The following is a 24222-nucleotide window of genomic DNA, read 5'->3' on the forward strand; positions in this document are numbered from 1 at the left end:
AGTAAAACTGCTTTCAAATGACTACACAGCTGCTGGTGTGTGCTTCATGTATTTGCTTTTAATTGTTTAACTATTACTATTGATTCCTCATAGAGGTAATTTTCTGTATGCCACTGAAATCTCCAGAATCCCATGTATTTTTAAAGAATTTATTAGAGCTACTAGAAATTTGTAGTGTTCGTATAAAGAGCCTTTATTAACATGGGAAGTGCTGGAATAAAAAATCCTGAAATATTTTCAAGATGACAACTGAAAATGTCAAGTGAATCTTCTGTTGCTTAAAAGTGAATATTACAAATATAATCTCCAAAACTCAATATTTACACATGATAAAACACCTCTTTGCCACTCTCCTTTAGCTACACAGTACAGCTCCTCCCAGTGTTCTTGTCCGTACCCAAAAGCTTTTGGGAACATTTTGAAGACACTAAAAAAATGACCTAAAAACCAAAACTGTTTTACACAAAAAAGAATAATCTACAGGGTCAATCTCACAACCACTTGCCATTTACATATCTTCAGCTTATGAATGTATCTTAGAATAAAATTGCACAACAATCACCTTAAGTGTATAGTTACTCTATTTTGCTCTTTTTTTTTTTTTTTTCTTTCTTCCAAAGGTGTATTTTTCTTAGATCCCTTTTTGCAAAACAAAGGTACCAGGCATACTGCTTTATTGCCTCCAATATGAAGGTTTTACCTTCCCTTACAATTCTGAGCAATATTTTCTAGTCTTTTATCTTTGCATATTTTGCATGATGGAATTAAAGGACAATCATTTCTCCACTTTAATTTCCAGTAATTAATAAAAAAACATTTTCTAGGTATCTACAAGGATATTTGCTTCACTGGGGAAAAGAAGGAGAGAAAAACCTTTTCCATAAATCTCTGGAATACATTTATATAATGTTAGTTTCTGCTTTTCTTCTAGTCTTTTAAGTAAATTTTAATCTATGAGAAAACAACTGCTACTACCATATATTTGAACTCTATGTCATTGTGTATTTTTTCCTTGACTTAAGCCTATGAAAGTCCTCAAGAAATGACTCAATATGCTGTGTAATTGGCAAATAGTATTTTTTTTGCCATGTGTATTGCATAATGCCATCTTTCCTCTTAAACCTCTCAAATACATACTTCTCTGTCCAGTAAATCATCAGCCTCTACTGACTCACTTCAGTGTTAATAAGTTAAAACCTATTAGCACATTGTCCAAGTAACTAGGGAAGTTACTTGTGACTCAGCAAATCCGTTCAAAGCATTTTTCAACTATTTCCTAAAAAACTTCAGATATTTAGATTCCCATATCATAGAGGCCTATAGGAAAGGTCAGATCAGCTTTTGATTCAAGGTATCAATATCCATCAAAACAGAATGAGAACTTGAAACAGATTCTACAAAGGCCGTGACCAAAAAAAATATAGATTTTCTTTATATTAGGTAGGTATTTGATGATCTTGACAAATGGATTTTTATAACTAATTTAGCTGGGAAAAAAAAATTAAATCTGCTCTTAACTTATCCCTTTTATCTGCAAGGGTGCTGTTATAATGCTGATTTTAAATTCTGCATTTACTGATCCTATTCCTTTATAATTCTTTCCATAAAATAAAGCTTTAGCATGAATACCAGACTAACAGCTTCCTCACACACATTCTTACATGTGCATGCAATAACAGGCTTTCCTAGTAACCTACCATTTAGCTCACTGAGTCATTCCCCTTCCTCCTAGCACCTATCAAATGATATCTCATCTTCATGCTTTAAAGATCCTTGTAATACATTGTGCATTATTTTAATGAGATTTCCCTCCCATTCTTGTGTCAATCACTCCTTATTACTTCAGCCACTTCTACATATTCTCATCAATGCCATTGTTTTTAGTTAAATTCAAATTCAGTGCAAGTTAAAACAGTGAGTCTTCAACATTAGTATTTATATGACTGTGAAAACAGATTTGCCTCATGAGGGGAGCTTCATTCTGGGAATTCATATAACTTTCTGGTTTTAGTGATTTCAACAAGATGCATTATTTTATGATAACGCATCTGTATTTGTAGGAAGGTGCTATGACATCCATTTCTGTATTTAAAAGCCACAATAGTTTCTCCTTGGATCTAGGTAATTGGGAAGAATAAATTCTGTCTAATGCTCTCCAGCACAGAAAGGAAACCCTGCAAAACAATTTATTGGAAACAGATTAAAAGAAACTCTAACATGACAGCAAACCAAACCCATGGTAATAGTTTCTGAAGTAGTCCACACATTTCTGTTTAATTCCTCTTAGTCAGTATGGATCACTAACTGGTTATGAAAATACTCTCTAAGCAGTGTTTTTGTTATTGCTGGGGTTGGGGGTGCGGAAAGACAGCAGACAACCACTTCAGAAGATCTGGACTATAATAAAGTTAACATTTTGCATGGCAGAGCATTGTCTTTTCAGAACTCTGCATCAAGGACCCCCGATGCCACATGACTTGAATATTTTTTTTTAGACCATGGGTTAAAAACAAATGAAAAGTTTGATTGCAATAAGGTCTGCAAACCACAAAAGAATCTGCAGAGTTTCTGCTTGTTAAGCATTTGTTTCTTCAGTACCTCAGATTAGTTTAGACACAGCATAAGAGAGTATGCACAAAGAAATGCCATGGCTTTTTGCATTGAGATCCCTCACTCTCTAGAGGCATGGTTTTATTTAACTGTTCATAGACACATGACATACCACAGGAAAAAAAAGAAGAAAATAGAATAAAATATCTGCATTGGCTTGATACCATCAAGCTGGAAAGTAGACGGACAGGGGGATATACTAGAGTATATACTGACAAACTTCTCAGTGCATGGTTGGGAAACTCATTAATTCAGTCACATCGTCAGCTCAGTTATTATAAGACAAATATCCTTCCATTGTGCAGGAAGAAGAAAAAAGGAAAAGACAAGCAAATGAAATTTCATACTGAAAACTCAGTGAAGTAACTGTCTCTTTATCTATGTACACTGAAGAATACAGCTCTACCAGGAGACCAGCCATCTCATGCAGTTACATCAATCAGGTCAATAAAGCTTAAAGTGGACAGAAACAACATCTTAAAAGCCATTTCCATGATCAAAGACATTGTTAAATACTCACACAAGAACATTCTACATCAGGCAAATCCAGACAGTTTAAGACAAGCTAAACAAAGAAGTCATTGAGGCCATGTCATTGAACGATTTTTAATGTACACTATTTATTCTTTAAATTTGTAGTTTCTCTTTCTACCAAATGCCTGATTATTTTTCCTTGGTTATTGTATATTCTGCAGGACAAAACAATGTCCTCTAGGAAGGTAAAGGGCTTTGTATATAGCAAACACTGACCCAGATGTACTTCCCAAGGTTTTTGCATTTTTCTGCCCAAGTGCCAAACTGCTCAGTCAAGTAACAATTTCTGATGAAACTTATCAATTATAGAATTATTTGATATAATTATATAAGCACAAACAACAACAGCACTATTGTGCACATCATTACAATTAATCTTCACCATGCAAAATCCACAGCTTTTTCTAGTTTGTAGCTTCTTCCCCCAAATACTTATGTCCAGCAGGCAAAAACATCTAAGCAAACTGTAAAGTCTTTAAACCAGAGCAGGAAACTAAGTGCACCTAAACTACAATCCATTCTTTATAACATGGTGCATAGCTCTCCTAAAAGAAAACCAACTGTTTATTCACCATCTTACAGCAGAGTTTTTTGAGATTTAGGAAAAAACCTGGCACCAGTTTTTCAAATTTAATCTTGAGTAATTTCAAGTAATTTTGAAGAAAACAAGACAGATCTAAAATTATTTATGTTTTATTATGTTTTTCTCCTTTACCATAGTGTTAAGGGAGACTACATTTTAAATAAGCTTTTAGTTCATTATGCTAATTTAGACACATGATCTCCATCTAACCCAAAAAATCTAATTCACAATTCCTAAAAGAAAAATAACTTGTACACTTAACAGAGCTGTTCAAAGCTGCTGCCTTCTTGAATCTTCCAGTTTATTCTCTAAGCTTTTATGTCGTTAGAGGGATCAATTTACAATTTATGTAGATTCGTCAGCAGATTCAAATTAGGAGTAATAGTGTAAACTTGTAAACTCAAGAGAACATACTGGCTGTTTTCACTTAACATTAAGGTAAGACACAAGGTAAGACTCCAGAGTACAAGAGGGAGTGAGTTGTAGGGCTTTCTGAAGCCTATTGTAATGTTTCATTGCCAAGCCTGCATTTTTTTAGGAAGGACACTGTCCAAGGCAAAAATAGGGATTTTATGGCAAGTGAATGATGTCTGTTTTAAAAACTGGATCCCTGCTTATAGAAGAAAAATAGTGCTTTTACCTTACTAATAAGTGTGACGACATCACCTTCTCGGACTGTGAGTTCATCATCATTCTGTGCTTCATATGGAAATATCACTTTGCAATACTCCTTGGCTGAAAAGAAGAACATTCAGTGTGATAAATTATCACTTTATAACAACTGCTTATACAAGGACAAAAATCTTCCACAATTGCATCTTTCATTTTCTCGCCATCCTTCTTCTAGAATTTTAGACCTTTACAATCAGTATAAAATATTTTTAAAAGTGCACACAGGTGAATGTTCCTGCACAAGTCATCCAGGGAGTTGGCTCTGCAGACCCCAGGACCATTTTCTCAAATGTAATTGTTCCAGGTGGCAACCTGCCACAAACCATTTCCCTCAGAGCAAGTCTGTATCTGGTACTTGCTTCAAAAGTTCCAGAGGTAGAGCTTTCAGATCACACACATTGGAAGCATAAAGGACCCAATAGGTTGGCATAGCTTATCTATCCTCTGGTGTCACAAAAAAGCAGATATTTCTGTCTTAATAAAGATGTTTAAACAATAAAGAATAAATTAATAAATTTAAAGACATTAATAACTAAACCTTCTCTACACTCAGCCTCGAAGAAGAGTTTTGAATATTGGTCTAAAATTTCCTCTTCCCTTTTCCCTTTAGTGTCTATAAATAAGGGCATCATCGCAAGTTTCATCTGGAAAATACAAGAGCCAGCACTCCTACTCAGAAATCGTAAAAAGCAGTTGTCATGAAAAGCAGTTTCAACATGTTGCTGTGCAACAGGCAAGTATGTCAATGTGCCTTGCAAATAAAAAGGGAATATGTATTCCAGCTGTTAAATAATGTATAAAAATGTGATACTCTAAGGCAGCAGGTTTGAAAAGACCAAAGAAACGAGAGAAATTAGTGGACACTTTGTAGAGGAGTATGCGATTTTGTAGTGTTCATCTCATTTAAATGTCTGAATTTTTATAACCTCTACCTCTAGTCAACTGTCATGTTTGATGAAGAGAAAAAGGTACTTGCAGGCCACAGAAATTAAATTAATTTGAAACAAGACCTATTTCTTTATATTTACTAGAAAGAGAACCTACATTATCACAATTGCAGGTATTTGAGGCTCCACTGAGGCATCAGTTCACCTGCCCAGACAGTAGGTGCTATTTCAGACACTGATGGGTATGAAAGACACCCACCTGGTTGGCAGTTGGCAGATATGATCCGCAAGCAATTAAGAGCCAGGTCACTCTGACCTGTCAGCTGGAGGCAAGCCAAAACACCCTGGGGTACCTCAAACACCTCCAGAGGCAGGCTGCTGATTTCAGCCCCCAGGGTTGGGTCTGGTATCTGGATTTAGATTTGGGCACCTGATGTTAGAAACTGACAATGTCAGTGCCTATGTTTGCACTCCAGTCAATGGAAATCCAGTCATTAGTGGGTGGGAAAGCTTGAGAGCTGTTCCTCACCCCAAGAGCAAACTTCTGCATTTGATTAGATGAATCATGCTCTCAGCTCCCTGGACAGCAGTGACAGATCTCCACTGGGATCCATTGGAGCTCAGACACCAAACTCTCATGGCTATACCAAAACTTAGGGCTCTGGCTAGGAAGTTACATTCCCAATGCTAAAGTTAAGTGGCAGAAACATGAACCTTAGATAAGCAGTCAACACATGTGCATGTGAAGGCTTGCTGTCTGCAAGGACAATCAGCCTGAGAAACAAAACAGTAATAATGAGGAAGAGGAAAGCTTTTCTCCAGTTCACACACTGCCATTCCTAAATGGTGTGAATTTTATGTGGCAATGGTTCAAGTAAGCAAGAATTTCTTTCACTTCATACATTTCTTTTCCTGAACACAAAAATTTAAATTTACCCACAATCACCAGTAGTTGGTTTTCTGGCCTTGTCCTGTACTGGGTCTGGCTGAGGTGGAATCAATATATTCTTCACATCAGCCCACATGGTGCCATATTTTGGATTTGTGACTAAAGCTGCACTGGTAACACACCAGTGTTTTGTCTATTGCTGAGCAGCACCTGCACAGCACTAAGGCCTTTTCTTCCTTAACTGTCCCTCTCAGCAAGTAGGACAGGGATGGGCAAGGAGCTGGGAGGCGACAAAGCCAGGACAGCTGACACAAGGTAAGCAAAGGGATATTCCATGCCATACATGCTCTGGCTCAGGAAACAAAAGGAGGGTTTGGGGAGTGTTGGTCTAGGAAGCAGCCATTGCTTGGAGACTGACTGGGCATTGGTCTGCTTGTGCAGGTGGTGAATCATTGTCTTTGTATCCCCTTTTTTCCTTTTTCATTCACTTATTAATCTGCTTTTATCCATGAGATTTCTTGCTTTTGCTCCCTCTATGGGGGAGTGAGTGGCTGGGCGGAGCTCATCTGCTGGCTGGGGTCAACCCACCATGCCCTGATGTCTCTGAAGAAACAAAGGGCAGATTAAGACAACATACATGGTACGTGAAAAAAATATCAGCAAGGGAAAAATAGGCCACTTTTGCTGTTTCTGAGAGTAGGGAACACTGTCAAATAAATATTTGGTAACATTGCCAAATGACTGGGCATGTGAGAACCACCACATCACAACTCAGACTTCAGGCGATGAAAGGGGTGTCTCACTGCTAGTTTACTGCATTCTGGAGGAAGGGTTTGCTTTTCCCTTCATGGAGCCAGCTAGGATATTTCACTGCTCACTACCTTGTCTTCAAGACAGTATAGTAAGATTTTATGTAAAGACTGATGGAAAGTTGACACTGACAGGTTGATACTGACAGGTCAGGTAGATGTAGAGCAGCATTTAAGAGAAAATTGAGATTCAGCACATTTTTATGCCTCAGTGTGTACATTCCCTTAAATAATAATGAGTGGGTTTTTTTCCGATTCTAAGAGTATCCACATGCTGAAAAACTGCTTTGCTAAATAATAGATTCAGTGAATTAGTACAAAGATGATGTAGATAGAATACGATACTAAAGAAGCCGAGTGCTGCATACTCAGGGAAGTCTCTGGTTACTGGAAACTAGCTTAACACTTCTTTTTTAAGATGCAGAACAGAAGCTCAGAGGTAAATGCCACCTGGGCCCAAGGAGGATCATTCTTGAGTATCCATTCTAAAGAAGTAAAATTCTTCTTCCATTCACTATATAATCTATACACTGTATAATCTCGAGACCAGATGGGAAGCCAAGCTTAATGCACAGCTACTTAACAGAGAAGAACAGCCACTATGCCACAGTGACAGCACTGTTCTGAAAGGGTGCCAGAGGTGCAGCTCTTGCCAAAGGATGAATCCCATGGGTTTCATGTTCAAGTGAGCTTTGAACAGCAAGTGTCTCCAGGGCCCTCATGTCTCCTGAGCCCTAGAAACTCACAATCCTCCCTCAGCTCCCCCTTGCTATTTGAAGGCTGTAAATTTGAACCATTCTTCAAGATAAAGACCCTGAGAGACAAGAATGGAGAGACAGTTTCAGCATCTAAGAAAGTCAGATGATAATCAGAACAGTAAGTGCTCTTTCTTTTTTTTTTAAGCTTTTCCTCTAGAAGGATGTGGATCTCACAGTAATAGGCTGTCAAAAGCAGAAATACTTAGCAATGAACTCACAATCTTTCACACATAGCAAATCACTACACATCTTCACCTTCTAGTTTTGATGTCAAGAACTCTGTTCTCCATGATGTTTCCCTCCCCACCAAGCTCTTTCCTTTTAAAATAAAAAATAAAAAAATTTCACATAGCAGAGAAACAAGGAAATAAACTAGAGAAAAATGTCAAAAACAGATCTTAAGCTCTGCCACTTGCTGATGCAGTTCATAAGGAGCCAGAAGGCAATCCTGTGAGAGGCTCAGGAGCTGTGCTGGCTGCTGGCCACCCCGTTCTCTGAAGGCTGGCACAGGAACACAGGGTGATGGCACAGCCACAGAAAAAAATAATGGTTTGTGTACAGTAGAAGTCTGGACTCCTTGAGTGCAATTTGCACTGACATACACTAGATCAATACATTCCTCTGCCTAACAAGGACCCTGTGGATCATGCTGCAACAGAGCCAGGTCTCAACAACATGGATGGGTTTGGAACAATGTAAGGGACTGAATAAAGTCTGCTTTCAAACTTCTCCTAAGGGAATTGTAGACCAGTATAATTTTAGTAAGTAAAAGCAAAGCCAACAGGAAAAATATGAACCTTTAAAATCAGATTAATAATAGCAGGTAAGAATCTAATAGGTTATGTCACTTCAGTACTAAAATTGTCCTTAGTCAGCAGAGCACAGTGCCACAAGTGCAGAAGCAACAGTTATGTTTAGATAGGAAGAAAAGAGAAAAGGAAATTCTCATTTCAGACATATCACTGAAAGAGCACACTTGAACTTGCTGTATTTGAGGGTTTTCCAAGTGGAAAAAAACAAACACCAAAACAGTAAAGGTCAAAATAATACATCCTATTGCAAGCCTGGTAAACAGACTTAAGCCAAATTAAAGCTTCAAACTGAGATACCAATATTAAGCATCCCTCAACTGTAGGTGATAAATCCCATTTTTACATTTGACATTCAAGACTGGGTTTATACAAGACAGATGGTTCTCCCAGAAGCCTCTTTTTTTTTCTGACCTGAAGACATTTTTAAAATATACCTGCTAATAAACCCCCAACAGCAGACATCTTGAAAACAGTAAGGGAGAAGAAAATATATTAATGACCTTTTCAATCTTTATTTATTAATTCAACAATAATTCACTCTGTCAGACCACAGAGTCTCTTCCTGTCAACTCACAGGTCCTCCCCAAGCAAAGGAGAACAACTTGCCATAGGCAATAGGCATTGGTCAGGAAACTGAGGAAGAAAGCAGATAAACCTTACAGTGTATCTTTCAACTCGAACAGGCTGGAGATAATGCAGGATATTCAACATTCGGAACAGAGAGGGCTTGGGCCAGGTATAATCCCATTTGAAAATATGTACCTTTGGCTACATCCTGTGATTTTTGAACTTCACTGTTCCAACTAGACTAAGTGCAAAACAACACGACAATAAGCACCTTCTCTACCCACATCTCTCTTAGTCCTTTCCTTTGGAAGGAAAAACAAAGCCATTGCTAGCTTCTCTGTCAGACCCCAAGGGCCAAGGGGTCTGACACACAATTCCCTTTCCTAACATCATCCTTGCAGTTCAGAAGTTGGAAGAAAAGGCAGCAGCAAAGAACTAGATATTTATCACAAGTGGTCTGTCACTGCTCACACTTCATTGAGGAGGAGTCTCAGGACCACCCTAAACACTATAAAGGGACTATCCTGTAAAAAGAACTGGATGTTTTACTGTGGTGGTTAACACGCATGTCTTTTCAGTACCTTACACCCCACAGTCCCAAGTCCAAAATGTGGCCTGATACAGTCTCAAGCCCTCCCAAAAATCTTTGTCTCAAAGACAGAACAACAGCAAGAGATAGCCTTCCTACAGAGCACAGCTGCTTCATTATCTAGACCATTGCAAACACTGTATTTCACCCACAGAATTCAGTCACTTGATAGGTATTTACAATTACAGTGCAAAGCACTGGTTTCAACGTATAGACCTTCTGTGTGACCTGGGGTCCTGCAGTTCTGTGGCAGGTAAATTAATTTGTTTGTCTTTTGAGAGACTGGTTAAATATTATACTTTTCAAACCAGAACTAAACGAACTCCATTTACTATGGAGTAAATATCAGTGGACCCTGTTCACTTCAAAAGCATGTCTCTGCTATTTGTTCTCCTGCCAGACTCTTAGGATGAGCTGTGAGGTTCAAGACAGCAGATCACAGACAAACATACCTTCAAGCTTAAATTTCACAAGGGATGGTGACTCTGGAATTTGCTTTTTGTCTTAGGCCAGATCGACACAATTTCCTCTTACCTCTGCTTCTGCTTCCCTTTTTTTAAGCAAGAATTGTTCCACCCCACAGCAAGATTTCCTGCAGCTCAGATAACCTAACGACTGGGCTCAATTAACCCTTCTAACTTTTCAGAAACTATTTATTTATTTGTTTTAGTAACGCAAACAACAAACCTGTATAGTTGATTTTTGAGGCTTAAATATTTCTCCCTTGATGAAGTCTAAAACACATACCAGTCAATAGGCCACAAAGAGTAATACTAAGTAAGAAAACAAGCAGAATTTAAAAAGTATTCCTTGAGTTTAAGCTTCCTCTCTTTAACTATCATTCAAAAAATGTTTCTGAAATGGAATTAAATGTAAAAAAGCCAGTGAAAAATCACATCATTGTTAACAAAAACACAAACCAGATTAAAAAAACACAACATAACACTACACGTAACAGAATTTTGTTTAACTGCTACCCTCAAGACTCATAAATGGATTTCACTAATAAACATTTTCATGGAACTTTATGAGATTCAAATTGACAAAATACCAACTTATCAAACAACAGAAACAAAACTAATTAGGGTCCTATTAATCTAGATTCAGCTACTTCTTACAACATAGTCTTTTCACTGCAAACTACTTAAACTAAGAACAAGCTATTTAATTTAAAAAACAATATATCTCACCCAGAGATAGAATTATGAACACACAAGCATGCATGTGTCATCCCAGATATGTTAAAGAGATGGTAATTCAACAGCAGAATAAATCCCCTCCAAGTCTAGGCACCTGCAAACCTAAACGAAACAGCTCTCCCCTCTTCTTTTCAAAGATGCATTCCTGAAAACTTAATGATGTTTTCCAAGGGGACCACTCCAGCTCTGTAAGGATGTGTGCTTTTGCCATGCTCTCCCTTTGAGCAAAATACCCTCTTCAGCACTGAACAGTCACCTGTTTATGACGCAAAAGCTTAAGCCCACTTCCTAGGGAGGTCTACATAGCACGTTATTGGAAGATGCACTTATAGAACATACTGCTCTGTCTCTTTGCTCTGACCAACTCATACCGTTGCAGAACTTAGGCCCTGTTGTATATACTGAGAGCAAATAGTAAGCATATCAAGTGCCTTGCTGAAAATCACTGCCCTATGGCATCAGGAAAGCTACAGGAAAAAAAGCAGACTCAAATCAAGATGTGGGAAAAGTCAGCAGCTATCTTGCCATGATGAAGCCCCTGTGGGCAGGGAGGGAAGATGCTACCATTCCCCATTTCCTCTCTCAGCAGGCTCTTTCACAGTGCATTTTTTTATCCAGTTGAGACTTAAGGAATAATAGCATCAGTCATGGGAAGATGCAGGTGGAAGATGAAAAGTTGTATGATTCCTCTACCAACATGATCTCTCTCTTACTTGCAGCATACATCTCCAGCAGTAATCCCAAGGGAATCTAAATCACATTTCCAAAAGCCCTGTCTCCATACTGAGCTTAATCTGTGGATCTTCTGTTTCTTGCTGCTTCTTTGGAGAATAGTGCAGTATCTTTTTTGTTCAGAAATTAAAGACTCCACAAAACACTACCATTTCAGGCAAAGTGAAAGTAGCTGAGGTCCAAGATGGAATGATACTGTCATGCTGAACACTGCAATTAGAACATTCACCAGTTTTCTGATACTCCAAACTTCCCTGGATTCAATGCTTTTTAAAGCTTGTTTGTGGTGGGTTTTAGGAGAAAACAAAAATTTAATTTTGGAGAAATGACAAATACTAGATAGATCCTAATCCTATGCCAGACTCTGATCATACTCCTCTCATCTGACCATCAGACCTTATCTGTCTTATGAAAAAATTAATCCTCTGCCTATATAAAAACCAAACCAAACCAAAAGAGGCATCTGTCTCATAGCCTGGCTTAACACACTTACTGCTGCAGGTGGGAAAGTCCATGAGACCACCCCTTCTGGTGGCACCTGCACTCCAGTCAGCTTAACCGGCTCAAGCTGCAGGTTGGAAAAGGTAATTGCAAAACACATTGGTTCAGGAGCTCTGTTCTACATTACTAGTTTGCACATTTTTCGTTATTTCAAGATCTCAGTTCCTCAGGGCAATTGAGTTCTTGCAGTACGTCCCATTAACAGCCTGGTGTCCCAAGGGGAACAAGATAAGAGGATGCAGCAATTCAATTAGTGCAGTGCAGCTAATGGACAATAACTTGTTAAAAGCTGTTTTAAGCTGCATTTGCAACTGTGAGCTGAAAAAATGTTGTAAACCAAGTCGTAAACATACACTTCTCTCAGACAAACCCTGTTCTGCTTTCATCTGTATGTTCGTAAGTGCTTCAGTCCTGAGACAAAATGTTATCTGCTAACTATCGAAAAGTATACACACATCAGACAAGGAGAAGGACTGTGTAAAACTTAAAACCTCAACACTTCATATTTTACTCTATTTCTTTGCTAAGGTATGGCTATATTCTCTTCCTTCTTATTCTTTTCTACCAGAATCCACAACATTTAGTTGTAACTTTACACAAATAAAAACCAAAATCTGGGGAAGTTATTTGGTAAGCTACTTAGAGATGCCTTTCTAGAACAGCACTGAGATCTGCCTAAAAGATCTAATAATTGCTTTTTGTTTGCTAATCACTGAAATGACAAAAACAGAACTGAAGTTCTTGGACACTGTTCATTTCCCATACAAACCATACCACCCACACAGATTGTTTCTGCTATATAAAGGAAGAAAAAAGAGGAAAAAATCATGGGCCCTCACAATCAGAGATATTTCTCTTTGACCTACCTACAAGTTACAGCCTGAAGTTGGATCTTACTCAACTCTGATGAATTCTGAAGTAACCTCAAAGCTGAAAGCGGATCACATAGTTTAATTTGATTTTTGGTGGCAGAAAACTTGAGGCAGGATTGTAAGAGCAAAAACAAGTCAGAGGATTCTGTGAAATAAAGCATTCTATCTATGTACTATCTTCTCAAAGTTTACCCTAAATACATATATCTGCATCCTTGCTTTTCGTATATACAGGACACTTAGCTAAATTCAGAAAAAAATGTTCAGCTTGCTTTTAAGAGGCTTAACAGCATGGAGTGCAAAAAAGAAAAATGATGAAACCTACTTTTTGTTCTGCTGTCCACTTCTATTTTTGTTGGCTCCTGAGTTGCTGTGGCTGGAGGTAATTTCTTCCCAACACTCTGAAAAAAAATAAATTATTCTCCTTTAAGCTTTGCAGATTCATTTAAAAGTTGGACAACGTAGAAATCGTTATGGAAATACAAAATATAAGCATAGAAAAAGGGCAGTCAAGAAACAGAGGCAAATTAAACTATACTTAGCTTTGTCTGGGGGTTTCTGTTAGCTTTGAAAAAAAAACCTATAAAGGATTCATAAAAATATGATTCTCAAATTTTCCCTTTAAAAATGCTTACTACTATTTTTTAAAAATAACCAAAATAATCCCTTACCACAAGTATAGGAAAGGTTCACAGAATTTTCTTTGGTGGACTGAATATGTGATGAAATTATTTAAAGAAAGGTGCTACTCACCATCAAAAGTAAAAATCAGATGGGGGGTGAAAACCCTTAGCTTGTCTCCATATGAGAAGTATTTATTTCAGTCATTCTAGATTGAGTGTGAATTTAAGTTGACAACATCTCTTTAAATGGTTCTAATTTTTATGTATTCTGAGCAAAAATAACTAATTTATAGAGGGATACTACCATAAGCAAAGATAAGCCTCAGCCAGTTAAGCTGAAGAACAGAAAACAACCATTATTTGCTTCCAACAAAATAAAATAGGTGATATTTATGTACCTTCATCAATTATTATATGCATGCTCTCCCCTCAGCTTTTCTCCCTATCAAGAAAGCTGTCTAGCTTTAAAATCCCAGTTATGTGTAGTTAGGGACATATCTGTAATTATTACTTGTTTATATAGATATGAATACCTAAAAGCCCTAGCTTTTTTCAACATCCTTTTCTGGTAAGGTACACCACAAAACTCCCATGACTTTCTGAGTAAAAGCTAAAAGACAAGAGAGAGGTAGTTTCGAGAGCTATACAGAAAACTGTGTTGACAAGTAAGACAAACTATGAATTCCAATACCTAGAAGTGTCTTGTGGTAGCAGAAAAAACTGACCTTCTGATGAGCTTACAGCTCTACTTACAATCTAGTGTTTGTCAACTGCTCTGGAAGAGAGATCAAAACCTAAACTCTACAGAACCTCCTGACTTCTCTGCTAATGTGGGAATGAGAGATGAGAAACATTATATGAAGCAGTGATTAGGAGGTTATGGAAAAAACAAGAGATGACTAATTCCTGCAAATCAAGAGAGGGCAGAATGATGAAAAGAGTATGAGAAGCTTAAAGTCAAGAAGGATGAGGATGATGAAGAGCTGATTCTGAGATCTAGCTGGAAAGCAGTGAAAATTGTACTGGAAGAGATAGAATTTAGAATCTTAAGCTACCAGGCATACAGATAAAAGCACAAAATGCCTTCAAGATGGAAGCAAGACTGGAAAGAGAGCTTTCAGTTCCGAGGTAAACAGAATAGTCACAGAGAGCTGCACATCTCAATACGTGCTCATTCAAAATCAAAACTTAATTCATAGTTCTGCTTCATAAAATTGTTCGGCAAATTATAAAAGCACATACTCTAAACTGCACTGCTACTTAACTCAGAAAGGAATGCTTACTAAAGGAATACCCAAATAATTTAATTTAGGGGATTTTTTCTTTTTTTAAGGATGAAATAGATCTTAAAGAACAATCAATTAAAGGAAAGCATTTAGTAATTGCTTTATCATTCATGAATTATTCATGTTATGCCATGAAACCAAAACCCAAATAAACCCACAATGAGCTTAAATTTAATAAGCGAAAAACCACAGCAAAAGAATCACACACAAAGAGGAAGAAACTGGTGCATTCCAGTGGGAAGTGCATGCTGCAATGTAATGTCTTAATTTATAGAAGCAGATGCAAGTGCTTGAAAACATTCTTTCATCTGCTTTTTCAGAAGGAATGCCTGTGCAGGTGATAAATCAGCGTGAGGAACTAACGGACTCCTTGGGAACAGAAAAGAGAATACCATCCAAACAAAGTTGTTCTTTTGTTGGGAGAGCAGGATCTTCAACCCTGCTAGCGTCCTCTGATATCTCCCAGCATAAAATCCCTCTGTCCATTTACCTAACTCTATCATTTTGTCAATAAAGTTTGCCATTAAAAGTCACACACAGAATGAACCAGAAGGCCCATAATGACCCCCTCTCAGCAGTGTCCTAGTCATCAAGCTGCAAAGACAAGTGAAGTTCTGCATTTTCTGTCTGGCCCTATATATTTTGAATGCTTGACTGCAGACTGGTTTCAGCACCAGCAAAAAGAGTAGCATATTCCCCTCTGCCTTTGTACTCCAGTCTGGTGGTTCGGAGACTCTCCTGAAGAGTAACATTTCAGCTTCCTTCTGCCCTCCTCCAGTACGCTGATTGCCATAAGTCTCATTTCTAGATGGTAGCAGTCAGCCTTGTTCCATTTAGGTTAGTCTACAGATATTATTCTGACTTGCTTAGTCCTGTCACACAAGAAACACATGGTGGAAATGGAGTTCACATTTCCTGACTCTAAGCCTAGGTTGACTCCCAACAGACAACAGGGCATATAAACAAAACAGGCAGAATCTTTATCTCTCTATTTCTGCAAGGCGAATATAATTAGATTATTTAGCTGTCAGACACAAATCCTCCTCATACAAGTGAATTCTAAAGGGGATTAAGTGCCCTCTTGCTGCAGAAACAGAGGATAAAATCATGAATAGTGACCATGATTTGGTGTACAGATATTCAAAGGGATGAGACAGATTAAGCAGCAACCTGCCAGTCTTAATGCCTGTTTTTATGAAGCAAAGAGGACAGTCTAGTATTAAATAACAGGCTCTGTTAGCAGAAGAGGCCTTGATGGCAGTCTGGTACACTGCAAATCCCTATCACTGCAGACCACCTTCCTCTGATACTAAATTAACAGCGATTACAAAAGTGGTTGAGGTGGCACACAAAGTCACATAAATGAGGTCATGGTACAATCTAAACAGTCTCATTTCCTTACATTTATGTATTTTGGCTCAACTGCAATGCCTGCAACAGCAGAGAACAACAGAAGAGTAGCAGAGCATGCAATGGACAGAATTCAAGTGACTTTTCTTCACTTGAGGACATTATGGCCCTTTCCTGCAACTACTGAACCCTGACCAGAAGAAGAAAAGTAGACCTGTGAACAAGTTTCTTCCTGTGTGGTATTTTAAAATGGTATTTTGGGGGTTTCTGTTGCTGTTGTAAACAGACTTGTCTATTTACTTTTGTTGTTCAGTCTTCTGTCTCTAGAACATTGCATCTGAAAATTCAAACTGACTTGTCACTTGCACACCAGCTAGGTCCATATAAAATATTTTTTTATACTTCTCTGCACTAAAGGAACATACTTATCCTTCGACTCTCCTTTAACAAAAATAGGCTTCCCCAAGCAACAGCTTGTTTATTCAGGAATAAGGAAAATAATATTTTATCAGCATCAGTATTTATTCTGGGAAGTGTATTAAGGTCTTCACCCTAGATAAAATATTTTGGAACTACTACTTGAAATCTAAGTCCATCAAGATAGTCTTAAGGAATACATCAGACATTAAAGAATTTATAAAAATGGGCTGTATCAGTCAGAAACACTAACTTTTAAGCTTAGCATAATTTGTCAGTTTGAATAGTGAAAATAAAACTATTTGCACTGATGTTTCATACAAGGGAGGAAAAGACAGCTACGTACCTTGAGAACTTTTAGAATTTCAGAAACCTCAGTGATGAGGTCAGGGGAAAAAAAGCACTCTGTGTTTATCTGACCACAATACTTCCTTTTAACATTCAACTACTATTTTTGAATGTTGTTTACACGAGTAAGAATTTTTTCTATCTATAGGTTTTTGTGCAAATCCAAAGCTACTTTTAAGTAACACTGTAAAGGCTGTATTCTTTAAGGTGTTTTTCACAGCCATTCTGTAATTGGGAAGATTTTATTTATTTATTTATTTTTTTCCCACAAAGAAGCAGAAATGGTCACTAGATTCTTCCAGTTGTGGATGAACAGAAGCATAAATAATCCTCTCACTGACTATGTATGATGCTGGTGGTGTAAGGGGGAAGCCAAGTTATTTCACTTTTTTCTAATATGCTCCAAATGCTTAAGAAACATCATCAAGTCCTCTATCCATCCTACCTGGACTAACTTAAATTAAAAAAAAAATTTAAAAATTGAACTAAAAATATAAAAACCCAAAAGGCTTTCAGATGTCAAAATGTCCTTACATTGTCAGAGATAAATAAGATAAATGGCCAGGATTTCATTTTTTCCCCATGATATCAATATTCAACTCCATATACAAGTACTTTCTGTGACAGCATGATCAAGTATTGCTACCCTGGGGTTTCCCAAAAGGACAGAGTTAACAGTTTTCCTAAAGGGTCACCACATGGCACTTCAAAGATGGTAATGGAAATTTTAAGAAACATACGGAAAACAAAAATTCTCCAGGGAACATGTGGTTAAGCTCCTACCTGCGTATCTGAGTGCCTCAGTCATCTAAAATAGCTCCTTCCTCTGTACGTCCTTTCTAGTCACCTCCTCTCTAGTCAGCTATACTTTCTATTCATAAGCTCCTGAACCACAATTATTTATATTCTTTAATCCCAAGTAGATAGGTACATCTACCCAATGCATGCCCAGCTAATACAGAGAGACTCAGTTGCCCAAGCTGCACACACTGCTACTGACATCATCTATGAGGACATTTCAGCCACAATGCAGGGTAATTTCCTTAAAATCAGGTTAGGTGAATAAAAGGGATAGGAAGAAAGTGTTCAACTCCTCAACTACAACCAGACTTGCAAGCACAGGCAGGTGACATTCTCCTGCTCCTAGTTTACTATGAGTATGAGCAGAGAGACAGGATGCCTCATGATTGATGTCTTACAGGTGTCTCATAATTCCCTTGCTGTAAGCAAAAGAAATGGAACAGCCCAGCTGCTGCCCAAGCCCAGTCACTAAAGGTGTCCATGTCCCCAGGATGTAGATTCCTGCCACCACTCTTCCCCTCTTTAATGTTATCTACTTCACTAAACAGCTACACAAATATCTGAGTAGAACTAAGGCAGGAAAATTTATGGTCATAGGGGTAAGGTGCAACTCTCAGTTGCAGTGCTCATTTATACAGGCTCACTGGAAAAGATGTTGAGCATCTCATAATTCCTGGGGCCAGCATAACCCATTTTGACCACACTCAGGACAACTCACAAAAAGGCTGCAGTCGTGCAGGCCTTTACGTCGTTTAAGAGGTGAAATACAAAAAACATCAAGTACTCAGCTCTAAATGCCAGGTTCTATTTCCTTGAAGAATGGGCACCCTGACTACAGGATCACATGTGGCACACACACACAAAACTTTTTTACTGGGATGTTTGGCAAATATTTCACAGAGTACAGACAACAAAGCAATTAAAGTATTTTATATTATGTATAATTGTTTCTTTCCATGCATTCAAGCTTTATTACTTTCTACTGGACAATTTGAAAATAATGCATTTTCACACTTGGTCTATATTTGAGCAGACTTAAGCACAGTTTTTCCAACTGATGTCTATACTAAATTATTTTGCACAAGTCTTCTAAATCACAGAGTATCTTCTTAAAGAAATACATCCTTTATTTTTTCTTTTGAAAAATATTTTACTTGTGAAAGGTTTTACCCTTCCACAAGTTTGCAAACCCCTGTAGTTAGGTGCCACAAAAGGCATATAAACCACTGACAAATTGCCTCTCTCTGTCTAGACAAAAATCAACAAATCTCTAAATAAAATACGACCCTACAAATAAAACCCTGCTCTTAGAAAGAAAAAGACCAAGGCCTTCATCCTATTGGAGATCCTTCAAAATTAACACCATTTCAGGCATCAGCATGACTCTTAGCATGATCAACAAGTTTGGACAAAGCAGGCAAATTGTCTGAAAAGAATAGTGAAAAGGTTGAGGCCCTGTAACTGTTCATGAACATCAGTCCTCCAGGAATTGGCTACTATGCCAGCACTGCTTTAGAGCAAAGCAATGTTCAAGTAGTCAACAAGTACATGCTGCTTTAATATTAAAGCCTTTTTGGAATTAGGATGTATATGCAGAAAAACTAAAGGTATCTGGGGAAAATATGTTTTCTAATGTTCACAGAGAAACTGATACATGTTTAACCAAACACAAAAGTTACTTCTTGAATGCAAAAATACATAAATAAAGGGCATGAAACACAAAAAATAGCATGTCAGTCTAAATCCTACTACAATACTCTAATTATCATTCCAGAGAATGGCAAACAGGTTGTGATTACATTACACCACACTCAGTTCTCTTGGTGCCCTAGAAATAGAGTACTGAGTGTCAGAGCACCTTACAATTGCTGTATGTCATCTGCTGTCACGGCACTGGAATCCAAGCAGATAAGCAAGAAAGAAAGTAAACAAAGCAAAGCAAACACCACAGAGGCCCCCAAACAAGGGAAAATTTAGAACAAAACATGATTTTGCTGGGGCTTTGTTTTTTGATTCATCACAGATGCTTATTCTTCTTATGTACTTTAAAAAAAAAAGAAGCAAAACTGCCTCTTCTCATCAGTTAAAGTGCTTAAACTACATCAAGTCTAAGAACAAATTAATTGACTACTTAAGGAACAGTCACATTTACTTTGATTAAAAACTATTTTATATTTAAAAATAACTTCTGAAATATTTAATGAAAGAAGTTACTGGTGCTTTACTTAATTAGGTCAAAGTATTTGGAAATCATGTACAGAGAGGACCTATAAAATCTCTTACTGGGATAGAAAAAGAGTGATTTACGTGGTTCTGAATGTTCAAAGCAAAATAAAAACAAAATGGCAAGCCTGTACTACCTCTGCCATGCAATTGAATTACATGCAGCAGAAAGTGGAAGGAGAAAGGAAGACCAGGATGATTTAATCAGTGTATTTGCACATCCCTTGATGGCTCAGTATTTGCTACTCCTTTACATTTTATATGATAACAACAATTAAATGTCATTTGTTTTGGTTTTGTTGTGGGTTTTTTTCCCCTTTCTTTAAAAGAAAAAGGGAGAATGAGTAAGAAACGAGTAAGTTCCTCAGTAGATTTTTCAGGTGTGTATTCTTTTAGGAGAAAGCACTAGATTCTGCAATTAAACTAATCTTGTACTAGTGTTTTTATCTTGTATTAATAAAATTTGATCTATTTAATATGCTATTCACAATTACTGTTTTAGTGATAATTCAGCATAATTTCTTACTTAGTTATTCAAAAGCTACAAAATCTTAAAATGTAGGGTTTCAGACAGAGTCCTGCTTCTGCTGTGCTATAGCTACAGGTGACTATCATTTTATATGTCATCTGGTTATAGTTCTTAGTATAATGGCATTCATCTGGTCTTGTCACTGGGCTTTAAAACAACAAATATGTTGTAGTTCTGAATTAATTATTCAAGATGGACTTAATTTCACTTAAACATCATCTATAAGCCAGACATGTACATATGGGCCAGCCACCGCAGCCTTTCCTTCTGTCACCGGAAGTAAACAGCCTTTTTAGCATGTAATTCACCTGGACTGCTCCTTGGGGATAAGAAAGGTCATGTCCTAATAATGCTTTTTAGTCTACAGACTGGGAAGAAAACTTGAGTACTAGCAACATCACAGACATCAAAATTCAGTCAACAGAATCCCATGATAGTTGCTATTCTTAAATATGTTAGTTATGTATTCCATGCACATCACCTGTCAGGACAGCAGCCAGGTGATCTATATAAAGATCTGTCTATATCTATTTATCTATCTGTATCTATCTATCTAGTTACAGATCTATCAATAAATCTACAAACCCAGCTATCTTATCAATGAACACTGGTTTTACAGCAATACAATGCTGCCTTTTTGCAAGTTCAGTGTAATCTCTTCTACTTTGCACAGTGAATTCAGAGTGATTTTCATTAAAACACACAAATTAAAAAGCTGCTAGTCCTGACTCCTGAAAAAGACTGAAAATATGACCTAAGAACTAAAATGACGATTTGGATTAGAAAGAGTTTACTGGTCATAATTTAAAAAATACTAGCTGATTAGAAGACAGGAAAAAAAGGGCAAGATTTCATCATGGTGACCAGTGAAGTCCCTTAGGGATCCAGATCAAGGCTTTTTTTTTCCCACATGTTCACGGATTATCCAGAAAAGGAGAAAGACAGAAATTCAGCTCAGATAAAATTAAAATTGCACACTTGTATAAAAAATGCTATCTTTATACAGAAGTGATGGGCTTTGAAACACATAGCTCTAATATTTTGTAAAGGAATAAAGAGCAATGGAAAATGCTGTCAAAACACTATACTATAAATACATCCAAGAGTGAGATCATTGTGTGCAGTTTTCAACTCCTTTCCCCCTAACATATAAACTACCTCAGTCCCTAAAGGAACTGGAAAAGACAGAAAGTCCCCAAGAACAATCAAAGCTTTGGAACAGATTCCTCATCCTGAAAAAAGATACACAGGGATGACCTAACACAGCTCTATAAAAATCAGGAGGGGCACTGAGAAGGTAGCTAGGGAGGAGTCACTCATTATCTCTTCCAGTAATAAAACTTAAGGCTAGCAGATTAAATTAGCAGGTACCACATTCAAAACAAAGAAAGGGAGGTAACTCCTTCCCACAGCATGTGATCCAGATGAGTGAGACTCTTTCAGAGGAGTTGTAGGTGTTATTTTATGTGTTTATTAAACACAAAGTTCAAAAATACTAGAGACTGTGAAGACTCACTGCAGGAATTTCTGTATGTTTACCCTCTTCTCACACTCTTCCCCAGGCTTCCAGTATTGACCTCTGTTTCGAGGCATAATACCAGCCCAGGCACAGTTCTGATCTGACCTACAGATGTCTCAGGATCTTCCCATTTCCCATGGAAATGTAATTTTTTAACATATGGAAGGGGAATACTGAATACAGCACACTTTTGAAAGTAAAGCTAAATAAAGCAAGGTGACATAAGAAGAGTGCTAAATAGAAGGAAAAATTCAAAGGGTTACGCCAACTCCTCTCTCCCCCCAAACATTATCAAACAAACTAAGTTTTACAGATCAAAATAAAAAACCAAAACCCACAGGGAGAACACCAAGATATCTGGAGAAAATAATTAGAAAAGTCTTCAAAATTATAAAGCACTAACTCCTATATATTAATTTAAATCCTATATGTCTTAAAGATGATAAAAAGCAGACATTGGAATGACAGTCAGCTATTGTAATAAAAGACAAATCCACAGAACAGAAATATACATTTGTGTTTTCTGTTTAGCCATCTCAGTCTTCTGGCCTATGAGAAGGACTATGTCTACTACAGCGCTAACAGTGAAGGACTAGTAACATAGAATATCTCGGGTTGGAAGGGACCCCTAAAAGTCATCTAGTCCAACCCCCCAACAATAGTCAGGCCCATCTCAAACTAGAACAGACTGCTCAGAGGCCCATCAAGCCTGACCTTCAATGTCTCCAGGGATGGGGCCTCCAAACTCCTGAATAAATTCTACTTGTTCAAGCAGTCTGAAAAGGCTTTTAATGTCTTATATTTTCTCTGAGAAAGTGCTACAGATTTAAGATCTCTTCAGGCACATGATGTTTCAATATTTCTGGGTACGAATACAGACTGCTCCCTCAGCGATGATACAGGTGTTTATGCTGAGCCATAACTGTTTATATCCCCCACATTCAAGTAATTTATATTTTTGCATTAAAAAGAGAGTCTCAAACCTTCATAGTAGGGAAGACATCTAATTAGAGAGTCTGTTTCACAGATTCCAAACTTGCCATTGACGGCTACAAAACATCTCTTCAGTGATTTCAGAACTGCTTAAATGGAAAATTACTTTAGGTCTTGTTTCCAGCTGTTGAGCTCCATTAAGAAATGACCTGAGCCAGCACCAAATGTTCCATCCAGCTATCCATGCACTGAAACTACCAGGTGTTTATCAGACCACCAGCAGTTTACAAACCACAGATGAAAAACATTTTCATTAGCATTATGTAAGTCACCAGAGAAATATGTGCTATCTGGAAAAACAGTCAAGTAAGTAGGTAAAATATGGAATGCAAAATTTTTGTTTTAGCTTCCTGGTTAGAAAAGGAGGTAGGAAAAAAACCCATGAATTAATATGAATAGTGAACCATAATTTTCATTAAAAGTCTGGGTAGCTTAGAGAGCAGAAGAGTGTACATTTTGCTTTTTACATCACTATTCTCCACAGTTAAACCCATTCTACCACCAGGTGAGTCCAAACTCTAAAGCTTTGTAACTTGGCATTATGACAAGTTCTAAAAATTTCAAATGATGGGGAGGGAGGGAAGTGGAGAGACTTTTTTCTACCTATATGCTTGATGTGTTGGGCAAGAGAGAAATCTATGTGTTTTAACTCTTGTGCTTCATAACACTTATATTTCTGGAAAATACAGAATTCTTACATTTGATGCTGTCAGGCTGTCAGTTTCAAATCATTAGTGAACTAAAAACCTGCCTACTTAAAAGCTTAATAGTGAGAAAGTGAATGTAAGGGTTTAAATTAGCTAGATGCTGCTGAAACAAATGGAGCAAGACATTAGAATCACTGAGGAGTAAAAACACTTTAGCAGAAGATATGTAAAAAGAAAAAAATGAAAATATAGAATGAAACCCACACAGCATGCTCCCAGCTGCCTCATCTCAAAGCACTGAAAGTGTGCACATCAAAATGAGCTGTGTGAACAAGCTTCCTCTTTCTTCCTCAAGCTGCAGATTTGCAATACTAGAAGGTGCTTTTGTAAGGAAAGTATTTTTTAGCAGATATATCTTATTTCTTCCCTGCTTTTTTTCATTTTCCCCTGTTACTTACTGTGGCTCATACAA

At 37.4% G+C, this 24222-nt stretch overlaps 1 protein-coding gene across 1 annotated transcript in view; it reads right to left on the minus strand.

Annotated features, from left to right (window-relative positions):
* Positions 1-24222, minus strand: part of SH3KBP1 (SH3-domain kinase binding protein 1) — a 196044-nt gene that overhangs the window by 48078 nt on the left and 123744 nt on the right. Inside the window, exons 6-7 of the mRNA XM_009997142.1 lie at positions 13340-13415; positions 4368-4462 (exon numbers count right to left, since the gene is read on the minus strand). Coding sequence (XP_009995444.1) covers positions 4368-4462; positions 13340-13415 — 171 coding nt within the window. The remainder of the gene's footprint in view (positions 1-4367; positions 4463-13339; positions 13416-24222) is intronic.

The sequence above is a fragment of the Chaetura pelagica genome, unplaced genomic scaffold, assembly GCF_000747805.2.
Source record: "Chaetura pelagica isolate M959 unplaced genomic scaffold, ChaPel_1.0 scaffold80, whole genome shotgun sequence".
In the NCBI taxonomy this organism is placed as follows: Eukaryota; Metazoa; Chordata; class Aves; order Apodiformes; family Apodidae; genus Chaetura; species Chaetura pelagica.